Source organism: Malus sylvestris, chromosome 9 (assembly GCF_916048215.2).
Source record: "Malus sylvestris chromosome 9, drMalSylv7.2, whole genome shotgun sequence".
Classification (NCBI taxonomy): domain Eukaryota; kingdom Viridiplantae; phylum Streptophyta; class Magnoliopsida; order Rosales; family Rosaceae; genus Malus; species Malus sylvestris.
Genome location: NC_062268.1, coordinates 22,446,538 through 22,464,423, shown reverse-complemented (window position 1 = coordinate 22,464,423; position 17,886 = coordinate 22,446,538). Strand labels below are relative to the sequence as shown.

General features: G+C 39.3%; 1 protein-coding gene and 1 pseudogene across 1 annotated transcript; one reads left to right on the top strand and one right to left on the bottom strand.

The window, feature by feature from the left end:
• Window positions 1-1,648: 1,648 nt before the first annotated feature.
• Window positions 1,649-8,001, bottom strand: LOC126633885 (uncharacterized). Its single transcript, XM_050304416.1, has 2 exons — window positions 7,967-8,001; window positions 1,649-7,859 (listed from the first exon to the last, which is right to left on the bottom strand). Exons 1-2 carry the CDS (start codon window positions 7,999-8,001, stop codon window positions 2,495-2,497), a joined length of 5,400 nt encoding a protein of 1,799 aa, XP_050160373.1. The 3' UTR covers window positions 1,649-2,494.
• LOC126584019 (small nucleolar RNA R71) lies at window positions 7,215-7,325 on the top strand (annotated as a pseudogene).
• Window positions 8,002-17,886: the final 9,885 nt, after the last annotated feature.

Here is a 17,886-nt window from a genome sequence, read left to right as displayed (position 1 = left end):
TTTGGATGGCTAAGTGAGTGAATGGTGGTGTTGCGGATGGGATAGAGAATGGACACAAAATGGAGTTTCTTGGTGTGTGAATGAGAGTGTGACCGAGCGAGCTTGAAGTGAGATTGCATGGACTTTAAATTGAAGTCCTAATGAGAACATGCAGCTGGAATTAGAGTAATGGATCTGCCAATCTGAAATGATGATGAATTGAAGTGATTTCTGAGGTGGTAAGGCACGGCATGTTGAAACACAAGCATGTGTATGACTTATTTAATTCAAGAGGCATGTGCAATGGCTGCAATGTGTAGTGGACAACCAGAAATTGTTTTCCACATGCTGGAAAGGGAAAGAAAGGCACGGCATGGCTTGGTTTGGATGTGCAAAGATGGCTGAATGACTTAGATTAATGAAGACACATGCATTGCTGCAAAAGGGAGTTGGAAAGGGTAAGGCAATGCACGGCAAGGTGTGAACATGCATGTAATCACATGTTGTTGAGGTGTAAATGGAAGGGAAAGCACGGCAGGTTTGAACACATGCATGTGATTGCATGTTTTGATGTTTAAAGGAAATGGAAGGCACGGCACAAATTGTGAACATGCATGTGATTGCATGTTTTGGAACCACCTAAGTTAATTCCAATGTTTTTGCCTTGTCTTGTCTCACCCAATATGGCCGAATGCCACCTTACACTTCCAAATGTGATCCTGAAATTCCATGCAGCCAAGTAACTTCTAAAATCCTCATTTGAAACTTCAAATTGACTCCTCAAGAACCTTCTCCACGTTTGGGATAATGCTCAGCTACCAAAAAGGGGTGATTTTACTTCATTTGCAATCCAATTGATCTTAAAACACACTTGGCTGCACACTAGCACAAAATAATGTAAAAACACAACTAGTTTGATTCAAAAACATCACAAAAATGCCAATTAAAGATGATATAAATGTACACAAAGTGTGTACATCAAATACCCCCAAACCTGGTTTTTGCTAGTCCACGAGCAAACTTAAAACTAAAACACACACAACACACAAAACATTCATGTATGTTGGTTAAAACATGCTTTACACCAAATAATAAGAACCAAAGAAAACTTTGTCATACATCCAAACTCAAAAGTTTTCTACTCCAAAGAATTATATCAATTGTGATGTATAAAGATATTTCTCCATGTCTTACAACTTCAAGGCCACCATACCCAAATGCTTAAGAAAGAAATCGCCTCAACTCTACTCCTCACAGCTTCCACTCAATTTCTCACTCAGATCCTAAGGTTCAGTCTCTTCACAACATATATGAGTGAAATTATGTAAAGGCAATCAAAATTCTCACATATGAAATCCGAAATGGAAGCACAATTTCTGAGTAGATCTCATGAAATGAATCAAATGCTAAGAATAAAAATAACATACACTTACCATCACCCATGAATACATCCTCAATGATCAGCTAGGTCTTTCTCAAGATTGTAATGTAAGGCTTAGGTTAAAGGTTAAGAAAGAAGGGATATGAAATACTAGAGCTTGGGGTATACCAAAGTGTCCTTGAGGATCATGCTCTTCACTTGCATTTGCCTTCTTTCTTCTTTTGGCGTCCAGGCCCTAAACCTTATAAAGAGGAGATTTGGAACTTGTATCCACTTTGATTCTTTTTTTTTATAACTTTTATGCTTAGAAACAACTTTCACATAGGTGCCCTCGGTACACGCCACAATCTTGATCTCTCACTCAATTTACCTTAAGCTTTCATCAAATTGGTATTCCCCAAACTATAAGGTATGGCTTATATTGAGCTAGAATGGGTAGAGTATGGTGCGGGTGATGAAAGAATTAGGCTAAAGTGTTTGGCTGCAACAATGGTGAATGGAGCACACAAAGGGATAGGATTTAAGCCTTTTAGTAGTTAAAACATGCATAGCCTAACATCATTTCATTGAGTTCATTCATGAATGATACCAAACACATGGTATCTGCAAAATAGAGTAATTCTTAGCATCCAAACAAAATAGAAGTAAAGAGATCATTTAAAGTGAAATTGAAAGAAAAAGATAGGAGTTGAAACACTTTAAACCCTCTAAAAGAAGCAATTAAGCTCAAAATAACTCACTAGGGTAGTCTCCACTATTCTTCTTCCAGAATTTGAGTATGGTACCTCTATCATCATATCTCCAAGAATTACATCTTTATACAAGACACAAGATACAAAATTTTTTTATAGCAACCCAAAAGTTTGTTTGCAAACATAGTCCTCATAAGCATTCGAATTAGTAAGCAAAAGCACACTTAACCAAAACAAACACAAAAACAAACCTTCCATCCCAAAATACCCCCAAACCTATGGTAAGCATTGTCCTCGATGCTTAAAATTGTATGCAATTCAAGTAGGTAAATAATATGGAATGGTAACAACATAAACACAACATGAAGATAGAATACAAACCACACTAGGTTGCCTCCTAGCAAGCGCTTTATTTAATGTCTAGGCAAGACATGGAACTTGTTCATGGTGTTGTAAACTCAAGAAAATCGACAATTTGATACACTTGCCCTTCCTCCTCTTGTTGCAAATATGGTTTCAATCTCTGTCCATTGACTTTGAAAGAGGTACCATTCTTCATGTTCTCTATCTCCACAGCTCCGTGGGGAAATGTTTGCAACACTTTGAATGGTCCTACCCATCTAGACTTCAATTTACCTGGAAAAAGTCTCAAACGTGAGTCATACAAAAGTACTTTCATACCTTGGTGAAACTCCTTCCTTAGGATGGCTTTGTCATGATAGAGCTTAGTCCTTTCCTTGTAAATTTTGGCATTTTCATATGCCTCATTTCTGAGCTCTTCCAACTCATTAAGTTGGAGCTTCCTTGCTATTCCAGCATCCTTGTAATCAAAGTTGAACTTCTTAATGGCCCAATATGCTCGGTGTTCAAGCTCCATTGGCAAATGACAAGCTTTCCCAAACACAAGACGATAAGGACTCATGCCAATGGGGGTCTTGTACGCTGTTCTATACGCCCAAAGTGCATCATTCAACCTCAACGACCAATCCTTCCTTGTGGGGCTCACAGTCTTCATCAAAATGTTTTTGATCTCCCTATTGCTAATCTCCACTTGTCCTGAGGTTTGAGGATGGTACGGGGTTGCCACTTTGTGGTTGATGTTGTACTTCCTCATCAATGATTCAAAGGGTTTGTTGCAGAAATGGCTACCACCATCACTAATAATAGCTCTTGGCGTTCCAAACCTACAAAAAATCACATCTTTAATAAAGTGCAAAACAACCTTATGATCATTAGTTCTTGTAGCAATGGCTTCAACCCATTTGGATACATAATCAACTGCCACTAATATGTATAAGTAGCCAAAAGATGATGGAAATGGTCCCATGAAGTCGATTCCCCAAACATCAAAAAGCTCTACCACCAAAATGTTGTTCAATGGCTTCTCATTTCTTCGGCTAATGTTCCCCATCTTTTGGCACCTATCACAATTAGAACAAAAATCAAAAGCATCTTTGAATAAAGTAGGCCAAAAGAAACCAGATTGTAAAACTTTAAGAGATGTCTTTTTGGCACCAAAATGTCCGCCACATGCCAATGTATGACTGAACGTTAGAATGCTTTGTTGTTCACTCTCTGGGACACATCTCCTAATGATTTGATCAGGGCAATATTTAAACAAATATGGTTCGTCCCAAACGTAGTGCTTGACCATGGCAAGGAACTTTTTTCTTTCCTGAAAAGAAATGTCATTTCTCATTACACCACAAGCAAGATAATTAACGAAATCAGCATACCACGGTTCTTTTTCTTGAACAACGAGGAGTTGTTCATCTGGAAATGATTCATTTAGAGGCAAAGGTTGTGCAACTCCATGGTTCTCATTAAGTCTTGACAAGTGGTCAGCCACAACATTATCACTTCCCTTTTTATCTCGAACCTCCAAGTCAAACTCTTGTAGTAAGAGTATCCATCTAATTAAGAGTGGTTTAGCATCCTTCTTTGTCATCAAATACCTAAGGGCTGCATGATCAGAAAACACAATAACTTTAGATCCCACAAGATATGACCGAAACTTCTCTAAAGCAAAAACAATAGCAAGCAACTCCTTTTCAGTTGTGGAATAGTTAAGTTGAGCATCATTTAGAGTCCGACTTGCATAGTAGATCACGTGTGGAAGTTTGTTCACCCTTTGCCCTAAAACTGCACCAATAGCATAGTCAGAGGCATCACACATTAATTCAAAAGGTAAAGACCAATCTGGTGCCATAATAATTGGGGCCGAGGTTAATTCCTGTTTCAAAGTTTTGAATGCATCCATACAAGCTGTATCAAAATGAAATGCAACATCTTTAGCTAATAGATTGCATAATGGACGAGTGATCATTGAAAAGTTCTTAATGAAACGTCGATAAAACCCCGCATGTCCCAAAAAACTTCTCACTCCCTTCACGGTTGTGGGAGGTGCCATCTTGGTGATTATGTCAATTTTGGCTTTGTCCACCTCCATTCCTTTGCTAGAGATTACATGTCCCAACACAATTCCTTGTTTCACCATGAATTGGCATTTTTCCCAATTGAGAACCAAATTTGTTTCCTGACATCTTTGAAGTACTAAAGAGAGATGGTTAAGACATTCATCAAAAGAAGAACCAAACACTGAAAAGTCATCCATAAATACCTCAATGAATCTTTCTACCATGTCAGAAAAGATGGCCAACATACATCTTTGGAAAGTTGCTGGAGCATTGCAAAGTCCAAATGGCATTCTCCTATATGCAAATGTGCCAAAGGGGCAAGTAAAGGTAGTTTTCTCTTGATCCTCTGGAGCAATTGCAATTTGATTGTAACCTGAGTAACCATCCAGAAAACAATAATGTGAGTAACCTGCCAATCTCTCAAGCATTTGATCTATGAAAGGCATAGGAAAGTAATCTTTTCTAGTGCTAGAATTCAACTTCCTGTAATCAGTGCAAACACGCCAACTGGCTGTGGGCTTTGTGGGCACAAGCTCTTTGTTTTCATTTGTCATCACTGTGATTCCCACCTTCTTGGGTACCACCTGAATAGCACTCACCCATTTGCTATCAGAAATGGGATATATGATTCCCACATCTAACAACTTCAACACTTCACTCCTCACCACTTCCTTCATGTGTGGATTGAGTCTTCTTTGTGGTTCACGGGTTGTCTTTGATCCATCCTCCAAAAGAATCCTATGCATGCACATGGTAGGGCTTATTCCCTTGATATCTGCAATAGACCATCCAATAGCTGATTTAGACTCTTTTAACACTCTCATTAGCTTATCTTCTTCATTTGGATTTAGGTCAGAAGCTATGATAACCGGAAGAGTTTCAAATTCAGCTAGATATGCATATTTAAGATGTGGTGGAAGTGGTTTAAGTTCAAGTTTTGGTGCCTTAACAATGGAAGGAATTAAATGTGACCTAGATGGTTCTAAATGCTCTACAAGAGGTGAAACATTTAAAGGATACGGTGCCAATGCTTCCAAGGCAGCTACTACTTTCATGAGTGCATCTTCTTCATCAAACTCATCTTGAGATTGAGTCAAAACTGTTTGTAATGGTTCACTAGATTGTGCCTGCAAGAACTTAGAGAAAACAAGTGAATCAAGCACATCAATGGCATAGCACTCAAGAGATGAAGAAGGATGAGAAAGAGACTCAAACACTTTAAATTGCACGGTCTCTCCTAGCACTGTCATAGTGAGGAGTCCATTTTGCACATCAATGATAGTCTTGGCCGTGGCCATGAATGGTCTTCCAAGCAAAATAGGCAACTCTCTATCATGTATAGGAGCTTCTTCCATGTCCAACACTACAAAATCCGCAGGCAAGATTAGTTTATCAATTTGAACTAGAATATCCTCTACTATACCTCTTGGATATTTCACGGATCTGTCCGCAAGTTGTAATGAAATGGTGGTGGCCTTCAATTCCCCCAAACCTAGTTGAAGGTACACAGAATAAGGCATTAAATTGATGCTAGCACCCAAATCAAGCATTGCTTTTTCAACTTTATTTTCTCCTATAGTAATGTTGATAGAGAAACTCCCTGGATCTTTGAGCTTTGGTGGAAGTTTTCTTTGCAACACTGCACTTACATTCTCAGACACCACTACCTTCTCATGTGGTCCATACTTCCTTTTGTAGTTGTTTAACTCTTTGAAGAATTTCCCATAAGCTGGCATGTTCCTAATGACATCAAGCAAAGGTAAGTTAACATTCACTTTACTTAGAATATCAAAAATGTCCTTAAATGACTTATCCTGCTTGCTTTTGGCAAGTCTTCCAGGGAATGGTATTGGTGGAGTATAAGGCTTCTCGGCCTTGTGAAGATTTGGTGCTTCAAATGAGGAATTGGCAGGGCTTGGTTCCTCATTTGGTTTCTCATTTTCTCCTTGAGTAACCCCTGCATTCACATGATCAAATTCATTAGTAACTTCATTACCAACTCTATTATTGATAACCTTACCACTTCTAAGTGTAGTGATTGCTTTGGCTTGCTCTTGGTTCCTTTGAAGTATCACGGGTTGGCTTGGAAACTTTCCAACCTCTCTTTGGTTCAAGGCATCAGCAATCTGTCCCAATTGTGTCTCCATTTTGTTTAAAGCCGCCGAATGTTGTTGGAAAGTGCTATTTGTGGCTTGTTGGAATTGCAAGGTGTTTTGAGCTAACAACTTAACCGTATCCTCAAGTGTAGGGGCAGGTTTTGGTTGGAAGTTTTGGAAGTTGTTGTTCTTCCATGAAAGGTTGGGATGATCTCTCCACCCTGGGTTATATGTGTTTGAATACACATCATTCCTTGGCCTTTGATTGAAAGAATTCATGAGGTTCACTTGCTCTTGGACAAATTCGGGGTAGGCTTCCCTAGATGGACATTGATGAGTAAGGTGGTTTGGTATGTTGCAAATGGCACACACCTCATTTGCTTTTGGTACCATGTTGAGCACGGCTTCAAGCTTCTTTTCTAGGTTAGCTACCTGCAATGAAAGTTCATGATTAGAGCTTGTTTCATATATTCCAACTTTCTTACCCCTTAAATCCTTGTGTTGAGCACTAGATCCCAACATCTCATAAATGTTGTATGACTCTTGAGCATTCTTTTTCTTCAAAGCTCCACCTGCTGCATTATCCACAGTTGATTGACAAGTTTGGGTTAGTCCATCATAAAAAATTTGCATTTGTAAGTGAAGAGGTAACCCATGGTGTGGACATTGCAACAAAAGGCCTTTAAAACGCTCCCAACACTCATTGAAAGGTTCTCCATCATCTTGTTTGAAGTTGAAGATTTGTCCCCTTAATGTGGCTGTCTTTTGAGTGGAAAAGAACTTCTCCAAGAACTTCTTAGCAACGGCATCCCATGTGGTAAGGGAACCTGGTGTTAGGGTCATCAACCAACTCTTGGCCCTATCTTTCAATGTGTAAGGAAACACTCTCATCCTCAAATTTGCTTCACTTACTCCCTGCAAAGGTAAACCACTTACAACGTTATAAAATTCCTTAACATGAGCTAAAGGATCTTCATTAGGTAAGCCATAAAAAGAAGGAAGCATATGGAAATGTGAAGATTTAAGATCATAGTTTCTAGCTTCGGTGGGCAGCAAGATGCATGAAGGAGAATTTGGTATGATTGGTTGAGCAAAGTCTTCCAAAGCTCGAAGCTCATCTTGGTTGCCAGCCATTTCTTCTTCTCTTTCCCAATTAATGTGCTTAGATCCTTCACTTGTTGAACTAGGCGAATTCCCTTCCACTTCCTCACGGAAATTGGATGAATTGGTTGGCACAAAGTTGTCAAAAGTGTTGCTCTTTAACCGTTCAATTCTTTGGCCTAACTCAACAAGTCTATTTGACATAAACTACCTGAAAACAAAATAAAACCAGTTTGAATATAAATTAGTACTCTACTTATAATGAAAATAACAATGGTTCATAACTAAACAAGCAATTACAAGGGACTGAAATCAGTCCCCGGCAACGGCGCCATTTTTGTTGATGATATGTTTTAAACCTTCCTAATGCTAAAACATATTGAGTATAATAGCACAAGTAAGGGTGTCGAATCCACAGGGACTAATTGGACCTATATAATCACTTGTTTTGCAAGAACCATATTAAATGACTAAACTAGGCAACTTTAGACAGATTTGTTGTTGTAACTTGAAAACTCACAAGAATGATGACAACACAAGTAATGAATCAACAAGTAATAAAATGGAATAAAACCAATGGAGATGGAACTAGGGATTCGGTTTCACCATAGCTAAATTAATCCCATGTTTGTTAAATCAGTTTATGCTCATTCATTCACCTATTTCTTGAGTTTGTTTCACTTAGATATGATCAACCATATGATGTGTGGATTTGATCAAATCATCCTAGTCAAGAACCAAATTGTGATGTGCAACTTTGGTTCTCAACCAAGGATGTTTTATACATATGAAACTTTCACAAAACCAAAGGGGACACACGGCATGATGTTTGCCAAACATCCCCTTCATTCACTCCCAAATCTGCCAAAATTATGCATGATGTGTGCTTCTAATTTTGGCTACACAACCTGTGGTTAATTCAAGTGGTGATCAAGCATTAAAATCAACACACAAAGTCACAATAAAATCAGAGAATGAAACAAGAAATAGAAGGATCAAATGAGCATTATGAGTTAACTACATGGTTTTCTTGCTAGGCTACATCGAATCCCTAAGAGGAGATTAGTTACATTTCATGTTTACAAACGTTTTAACATAGAAATACATAACATGAATGAACATAGAATTGAGAAGAAGGAACCCTTGAAGCAAAACTGATGTTGAAATCCTTTAAGTGTAGCCTTCGGTCTTGATTCTCCAAATGTGATGCAACATGAAAGATGAGCAGCTTGTGGATGGGTGGTTTGTTTGAATGCGAGAGAGGGTGGTCAGAAATTTGGATGGCTAAGTGAGTGAATGGTGGTGTTGCGGATGGGATAGAGAATGGACACAAAATGGAGTTTCTTGGTGTGTGAATGAGAGTGTGACCGAGCGAGCTTGAAGTGAGATTGCATGGACTTTAAATTGAAGTCCTAATGAGAACATGCAGCTGGAATTAGAGTAATGGATCTGCCAATCTGAAATGATGATGAATTGAAGTGATTTCTGAGGTGGTAAGGCACGGCATGTTGAAACACAAGCATGTGTAGGACTTATTTAATTCAAGAGGCATGTGCAATGGCTGCAATGTGCAGTGGACAACCAGAAATTGTTTTCCACATGCTGGAAAGGGAAAGAAAGGCACGGCATGGCTTGGTTTGGATGTGCAAAGATGGCTGAATGACTTAGATTAATGAAGACACATGCATTGCTGCAAAAGGGAGTTGGAAAGGGTAAGGCAATGCACGGCAAGGTGTGAACATGCATGTAATCACATGTTGTTGAGGTGTAAATGGAAGGGAAAACACGGCAGGTTTGAACACATGCATGTGATTGCATGTTTTGATGTTTAAAGGAAATGGAAGGCACGGCACAAATTGTGAACATGCATGTGATTGCATGTTTTGGAACCACCTAAGTTAATTCCAATGTTTTTGCCTTGTCTTGTCTCACCCAATATGGCCGAATGCCACCTTACACTTCCAAATGTGATCCTGAAATTCCATGCAGCCAAGTAACTTCTAAAATCCTCATTTGAAACTTCAAATTGACTCCTCAAGAACCTTCTCCACGTTTGGGATAATGCTCAGCTACCAAAAAGGGGTGATTTTACTTCATTTGCAATCCAATTGATCCTAAAACACACTTGGCTGCACACTAGCACAAAATAATGTAAAAACACAACTAGTTTGATTCAAAAACATCACAAAAATGCCAATTAAAGATGATATAAATGTACACAAAGTGTGTACATCAAGCCACAACTTCAATTAGATCCTCACTAGGGGGCACGGCATGGCCTAGTCCATGTATGCCGTGGGTTACACTAGAATCTGCCCCCTTGGTTGTAATTTCCATGCCTCGTGTAATGACTTTTTCAAGCGCATCGTCATTCAAATCGTCGAGATATCCCTGCGCCAAAGAGTCAATTATATCAATAGAGAAACATGAATGGTCCTCACTAGGGTATTTAATGGAATCAGAAAGATTAAAATTAACAACTTCCCCATCGAATTCCATGGACAAAGTTCCACTATACACGTCAATCTTTGTCCGGGCCGTCTTCATGAATGGCCTTCCAAGTAGAATGGGCAGCGAAGGAGCATGGTCCGATTCATCCATTTCAAGGACATAGAAATCCGCCGGGAAAACTAAATGATTAACCTGCACAAGAACATCTTCCAAAACTCCCTTTGGATAGGCGTTAGATCTATCGGCCAATTGTATTATTACCCCATCATTTTTCAACGCTCCTAAGTTCATAGATGCATAAATGGAATATGGCATAACATTTATAGAAGCACCTAAATCAAGCATGGCAGATTCAAATCTAGTGTTCCCAATGACACAAGGAATGCTAAAGCTACCTGGATCTTTGCATTTAGGAGGTAGTTTGCGTTGCAAGATGGCGGACACATTCTCACCTACCTTTACCACTTCCTTAGTCGACATCCTCTTCCTAGTGGTACGCAACTCTTTCAAGAACTTAGCATACCTTGGAACTTGCTTGATTGCATCTAACAAAGGTATGTTAACTTGAACTTTCCGAAAGGTTTCAAGGATATCATTTTCTGCCTCTTCTTTCTTCGTTTGCATGAACCTACTAGGAAAAGGCACAATTGAAGGGAAAACATCAGTATGAACCGAATTTGACACATTCTTACCTTTGTGGGACAAATTGGGCAGATTTGGGGCCTTATGGACTTGCGGCAAAGGTGGAATCACCTTTGCCGTGGGCAACCTTGATTCCTCCTCTTCCATTTGCAAAATTTCATCCTCGTTATGACCTGTTTTTGATGTAGGACCTGCCCCAACTTCCTTACCACTTCTTAAGGTGATTGCTTTTGCACTTTCGAAACCTCCCTTTGGATTTGGAATGGTGGAACTAGGAAGTTGTCCGGGATCTCGAAACTTACCTACAAACTCGGCAATCTGCCCAATTTGTTTCTCAAGTTAATCCACCCTTTTATCTTGGTTTTGCATAGCCTTAGCTTGATCTTCCTGCCCATTAGACAACTTAGTTAGTATCTTAAGAAGTGCATCATTGTCAAGAGACGTACCTGAGGCACTTGGGCCGGATTGGGCTTGATTTTGGGGTGGGCCGTAGGTTTTGGGAAAGAATCCCGGGGGTTGTTGCCTAAAGCCTCCTTGGTTTTGAGGTTGTTGGGGATCCCTCCACTTGAAATTTGGGTGGTCTCGCCACCCCGGATTATATGTGTTGGAGTATGGATCGTGTCTTGACTGATTTTGGCTTTGAAACCCAATGGCATTCGCACTCTCCCATCCGCCATTCTCGATGAGTTGAGGACATTTTTCGGAGACATGTCCTTGGATAGAACATACGCCACATACCACAGGTTCTTGCATCTTCATTCCCTCGGCCATCTGTGAAACAATAGAAGTAAGATTAGCCAATTGTGAATGAAGATCGGAAGTCGCACTTACCTCATGTACTTGGTGCCGTGAGGGTCCTCTTTGGCCTACACCCTCGTACTGTTGAGCGTTCAACGCTCTATTAGCAATCAAGACCTTGGCAGCCATGGGCGTTTTATCCACCAATGCTCCCCCCGCCGAAGCATCAAGCATTTGACGTTCTAGAGGTAGGAGGCCCTCGTAGAAATATTGCAAGAGCAACTCCTCCTTCATCTGATGCTGTGGACAAGAAGCAACAAGTGATTTAAATCGTTCATAATATGTAGGAAAAGACTCACCTTCTTCTTGCTGAATTCCGCTTATCTTTTTGCGTAGGAGGATGATGCGAGAAGTTGGAAAGAACTTCTCCAAGTACGCTCTCTTCATACTCTCCCAAGAAGTGACAGTGCCGGGAGCTAACTCGTATAACCAATCCTTGGCTTTATCCATCAAAGAGAATGGAAAAGCCTTCATCTTCAAGATATTTCCGTCAACATTGACGGGAGTCATACTAGAGCAAACTACTTCAAATTCTTTCAAATGTTTGTTAGGATCTTCCATGGACAAGCCATGGTATTTAGGAATATGATGAAGCAAACTTGACTTTAATTCAAACTCGTCCGTCTTACCTTGGGCAGCCATGGTGTATTGAATGCACAAGGGTGCGGCATTATCCAAACCTGAGGCGGAAAGCTCCTTGAGTGTACGGTTGTCCACCGCCATGCCTTGGACTTCTTCAAATATCCCTGCCGTGGCTTCCTCCTCCTCTTCTTGTACGTTTTCTTCAAGGTCAGATTCGGAATTGGGTGGATGGTGTCCTTGCTCGTTTCAAACCCTTCTCAACTTCCTCTCAAAGTCGTCGTCAAAATCCAAGATGTTCGCATGAATCGTTTGAGAGCTTCTAGTCATACATTAGTACCTAAGAAACAAGGAACAAAATTAGGTCAGAAACTTTAAAAAAGTCAGAAACAAAGTGAAATAAAAGAAACAAAAACAATCCAAGGGATTAGCAAAATTGCTAATCCCGGGCAACGGCGCCAAAAATTTGATGCGAAATAGATAAGCACACAAATTAAACCCTCTTTTTGTCAAATTGTAGTAAAGATGTAAGTAGGGATCGTTCTAGACCGGGGATTAGGAGGGATTGCTAAACACTTGGAAACTGACTTAAAAACTCTAAAACAAGGTTTAAAACACTAAACTAGACTCAAAGAATGCAAAACTAAACTTTAAAACACTTAAACAAACCTAAAACTCAAAACAGCAACCTAATGACTCAAAACTGCCTAAAAACCACTTTCTGGGCAGTTTTGAGAACCTAACAAGAACTTGGACGAAATTGGGTGAAAACTTGAATCAAAACAATTAGAAACACAAATCAAAACACTTTCTAACTAATCTAAGACTTCAAAATAAAGGGGGATTTGTTTTGGACGAAAATTGAAAACAAAACAGAGACTTAAAACTAAACAGATTGTAAAACGTTTTTGGATGAAAAGGATGGATAAAAGGCTAGTTAGGAGGTTCTTCTCCACACATGTCACACTTGCACACAAAACGATTTTCAGTTGTTCTCCAATAAATTATGAATACTCAACGCCCCAAATTAACCGTGAATTGCACTAATTAACCCTCAGTTTTTCCACAAGTTATTAGGTTGGATGATTGCATACGACAACCCAAAACATTCCCTACAAGTTCCCTACATGAATTGCATAATAGAGATACAAGCACGAATCATTACGTTCTATGAAAAACATAAGCATTGACGAAGCATTTGTTACTATGAATTGCATGAAACTTATGCTAAGAATTCATTCAACGCGATCGTTTTCAAGCGACCTTCACTACTTGTGATTATAAGATTGTAACTATTAGGTGAAACTCCCTCATAATCTAGCATCATATTCATGCATGAAAACTAAGCGTGCACTCTCAATCAACATACACAAATAAATTATCAATCAAATAGATGAACGAATTAAATCCACAACTTATGAAATAACAACTGAATGTAATCAAATCATATTGCAAGCATGTACATGGTTTCGAATTACCCCCCAACTAAGGGGGTTTAGTTTCTCATACTCACAACACAAAATTTATTGAATTGGAACAACGAAGACATAAGAAAGATTACACCTAAAACGCCCCAAGAATTCCACTTTGAATTTCTGACTTCAAGCTCCTCTTTCTTCTTCTCCTTGATGCGGCAGAGAGGGTTTAGGGGACTTTTGGATGTGATTTTGGTTTAGGAAGGGAATTAGGATGGTATGGTGGTGCGGCAAGAGGTGTGGATGGTGTATGGAGATGGAGAATGGTGGCTGGAGTAGAGGGATGGCTGCGGCAAGGTGTATGGGTGTGGCTGGAATGGATGAAGGCTGCAGCAAGGTGTGGGAATAGGGTTTAGACGATTTCTGATTTGTAGAGTGGGAGATTCTCCGGCCAAAGGAGTAAAACACATATATATAGGCACCTAAAACCCTAATGAAATCAGATTGAAACAATGGGCTAGGGTTAAGGTTTGTAAAATAGGGCTTCTAGGATGGAAAGGTGCGGCATGGGCTTAGGGTAAATAATTAGATTTTTTTGCATGTGAACAAGGCCTAGGTGCGGCTGATTAAGTGGCTAGGGTTAGGGTTTAGGTGCGACATAGGTCCAAGAAGTAAGGATGGGTCATCCAAAAGCCCAAAGCCGAGAATAGAAACTCACGAAAATGGAAACCTCCAAGAATAGAAACTTCCAACTTTAGAAACTTTGGTTGCCAATTCCGATTTAGGGAAGATCAACCCAAAATGGAAACTTTTAGGCTTAGCTTTCCTACTTCAAGTAGGAAACCTCAAATCTTCAACTCTTCAATTCCATCCCAACCTTGTGTTCCAAGCATGTCCTTTTCAATCCAAGCTCATATTTTGCTCCAAAAGCTCCAACTTGCATCATTTCATGTAATATGTCCTTTAAACCTGAAAACACATGAAAGTAGCTTAAAAGACTACTTTAACGAAGAAAACATAACAAAGATGCATAAGAACTAGCTAACTAAGGCGCATAAATATGCTCCTATCAGTGCTCAAGTATGACTCCGGTTACCGTTGACGGAAGTATTTTAAAGATGAAGGCTTTTCCATTCTCTTTAATGGACAAAGCCAAGGATTGGTTATACGAGTTGGCTCCCGGTACAGTTACATCTTGGGAGAGTATGAAGAGGGCGTTTCTTGATAGGAGCATATTTATGCGCCTTAGTTAGCTAGTTCTTATGCATTTTCGTTATGTTTTCTTCGTTAGAGTAGTCTTTTGAGCTACTTTCATGTGTTTTCAGGTTCAAAGGGGCATAATACATAAAAGATGGCAAAATGGAGCATTTTAGAGCAAAAGTGAGCTTGGATTGAAAATTACATGCTTGGAGCACAAGGAATGGACGAGTTTGAAGGTCAAGGGAGCTTAAGAAATGAAGAAATGAAAGTGAAGAACAAAGAATTCAGATTTAGAAACCAAAGTTTCTAAAGTTGGAAGTTTCTATTCTCGGAGGTTTCCATTTGTGAGAGTTTCTATTCTTGGCTTTGGGCTTCTAGATGACCCATCCTTACCTCTTGGACAAGGCCGCACCTTCCTAGCCCAATTCATCTTGGATCCTTACTTAATGCCGCACCTAAACCCTAGCCCATTGCATATTTCTGACTTCTAAGCCTTTGCCGCACCTAGGCCCCAAAATATCTGATTTCCTTGCCTTGCAAGGCTTTCTAGAAGGCCTATCCACACTCCCACCAAATCTGCCGCACCCTAGCCCTTTTCCCATGCAAATTCCTATTGTGTTAACCTAATTTCTGGTGGATTTGGGTTTCTAGAAACCCTAATCTGATTGCTAGGGTTTTTAAGTGCCTATATATATTCATTCTAACCCTTTGGCCGAACTACCACTCCCCATCTAATTCATTCACGCCAAAACCCCTAGTTACATCCTTGCCGCAGCCTTTCACCCTAAAACTTCCATATTTCTGATTTCTACACCATTGCCGTGCCTCCCTAATCCTTTTAACCCTTCTACCCTCTTCCATAACCATCCATCCACCACAGCCGTGCCTTCCCACCACCATCACCACCTTGCGCAGCCACCAAAGGAGGAGAAAGAAGGAGTGCCATGCAGTCCAAAGGAGGAAGACACCTTGCACATGCAATCTGCCATTAGTGGAGTGTTTGGAGTTCTTTCTTTCTTTGTTTCTGTTTTCATGTTTAATTTAAATTGTTGTTCAATTATGTTAGACATGTGGAACTAATTTCTTTATAGTTAGAGGTGAATTTGAAGCCATGGACATATGTTTTATATGATTTGATTTCTTCCAATTATGGTTTCAGAAATTGTGAATGTGATTTACTTATCTATTTGATTGATAACTTGTTTATGTATGTGGGTTGAGGGTCGACACTTAATTTGCATGCCTAAACTTGATGCTAGGATATAAGGGAATTTCACCTAATCGTTATTAACTTGTATTCATAAGTAGTGAAAGTCGTTAGTCACGATTGTGTTAAGTAAATCCTAGGCAAGAGTAACATGCGTATCCCATAGTTATGAATGCCTCGTCAATGCTTATGATTTCCATTAAACTTAATGATCTTTGATATGTGTCTCTATCATGCGTATTCCATAGTTAGGGTCCTTGATAAGAATAATTTGGTTGTAATGCGTATTCCATTCAATTCAATGAATCTAGGGAAATCTGAGAATTAATTGGTGCAATCTAGTTAATTTGGGGCATTGTCATTCATGGTTTGTTGAAAGAGTAATTGGAGATCGAGTTGTATGCATATGTTCATGTGTGGATAAGGAACCCTCTAACTAGCTTCTCACCATTCTATTTAATCACAATCTGTTTTGCTTTACATTTGTTTTTTAAAGTTTGAGTTTGAAAGTTTTAATTTCGTCAAAATCATTCCCCCATTTATTTTAAAGTGTTAGATTAGTTAGAAATCCATTTAGTTATGTTTTTAAGTGTTTTGAGTCAAGTCATAGTCCAAATTCGTCAAAACTAGTGTTAGGTACTCAAAACTGCCCAGAAAGTGGTTTTAAGGCAGTTTTGAGCCTTTTAGTTGCTGTTTTGAGTTTTTAGTTTGTTTAGGTGTTTTAAACCCTAGTTTTGCATTAATTGAGTCTAGTTTAGTGTTCTACATTATATTTTTATGTTCTTGAGTCAGTTTTACATTGATTAGCATCCCTAGTTAATCCCCGGTTAGAACGATCCCTATTTGCTCATATACTACAATTGTCATCCATAGGGTTTAATTTGTGTGTCAAGTTAATTTTCACATCAAATTTTGGCGCCGTTGCCGGGGATTAGCAAAATTGCTAATCCCTTGTGTTATTGCCGTGTGTTTTAGTATAAATTACTTAGTTTCTTATTTTGTTTTGTTTTCTTGGTTTAGGTACTAGTGCATGACGCGGAGCTCTCAAACTGTGCATGCACACATATTGGATTTCAACGACGATTTTGAACGTGATTTGAGAAGAAAGAGGAGGCATCCCGAACCTAGTGAACCTAGTTCAAGTTCAGAGGCCGAATCTGAGTTTGAAGAAGAGGAAGAAGAAGTTATGGCCGCGGACAATCGGACCATTAAAGAGCTTTCGGCCTCGGGGTTGACCAATGCCGCACCATTATGCATTCAATACCCCGCGGCTGCCCAAGGCAAGACCGACGAATTTGAGTTGAAGTCAAGCTTGTTGCACCACATTCCGAAATACCATGGGCTTTCCATGGAAGATCCCAACAAGCATCTCAAGGAGTTCGAGGTTGTTTGTTCGAGCATGACACCCATTGATGTGAAAATTATGTTGACACTCAAATTAACCCTCTTTTTATCAATTGTAGTAAGTATGTAAGTAGGGATCGTTCTAGGCCGGGGATTAGGAGGGATTGCTAAATCACTTGAAAACTGACTCAAAAACGTAAAAACAAAGTTTAAAACACTAAACTAGACTCAAAGAATGTAAAACTATAACTTAAAACACCAAAACAAACCAAAAGACTCAAAATAACACAAAAACACTCAAAACTGCCTTAAAACCACTTTCTGGGCAGTTTTGAACTCTAAACAAGATTTTGACGAAAATAGGTTTTAACTTGACTCAAAACACTTAAAAACACAAACTAACACACTCTCTAACTAATTTGACACTTGAAAACAAAGGGGGATTTGGTTTTTACGAAATTGAAAACAAAACATAAACTTGTAAATCAAAACAGATTTTAAAACGAATTTGATTGAATTGATTGGATAGAAAGCTAGCTAAGGGGTTCATCTCCACACATGTTAGACTTGTATTCAAAACGATT

What these genes read in the sequence shown, in the direction of transcription:
- LOC126633885 (XM_050304416.1), bottom strand. Translation starts at nt 8,001, where the DNA reads ATGGCGCCGTTGCCGGGGACTGATTTCAGTCCCTT. An exon ending in GGGACTGATTTCAGTCCCTT is followed by an intron (nt 7,860 to 7,966) that starts GTAATTGCTTGT and finishes TATGTCAAATAG; the next exon opens with ACTTGTTGAGTTAGGCCAAA.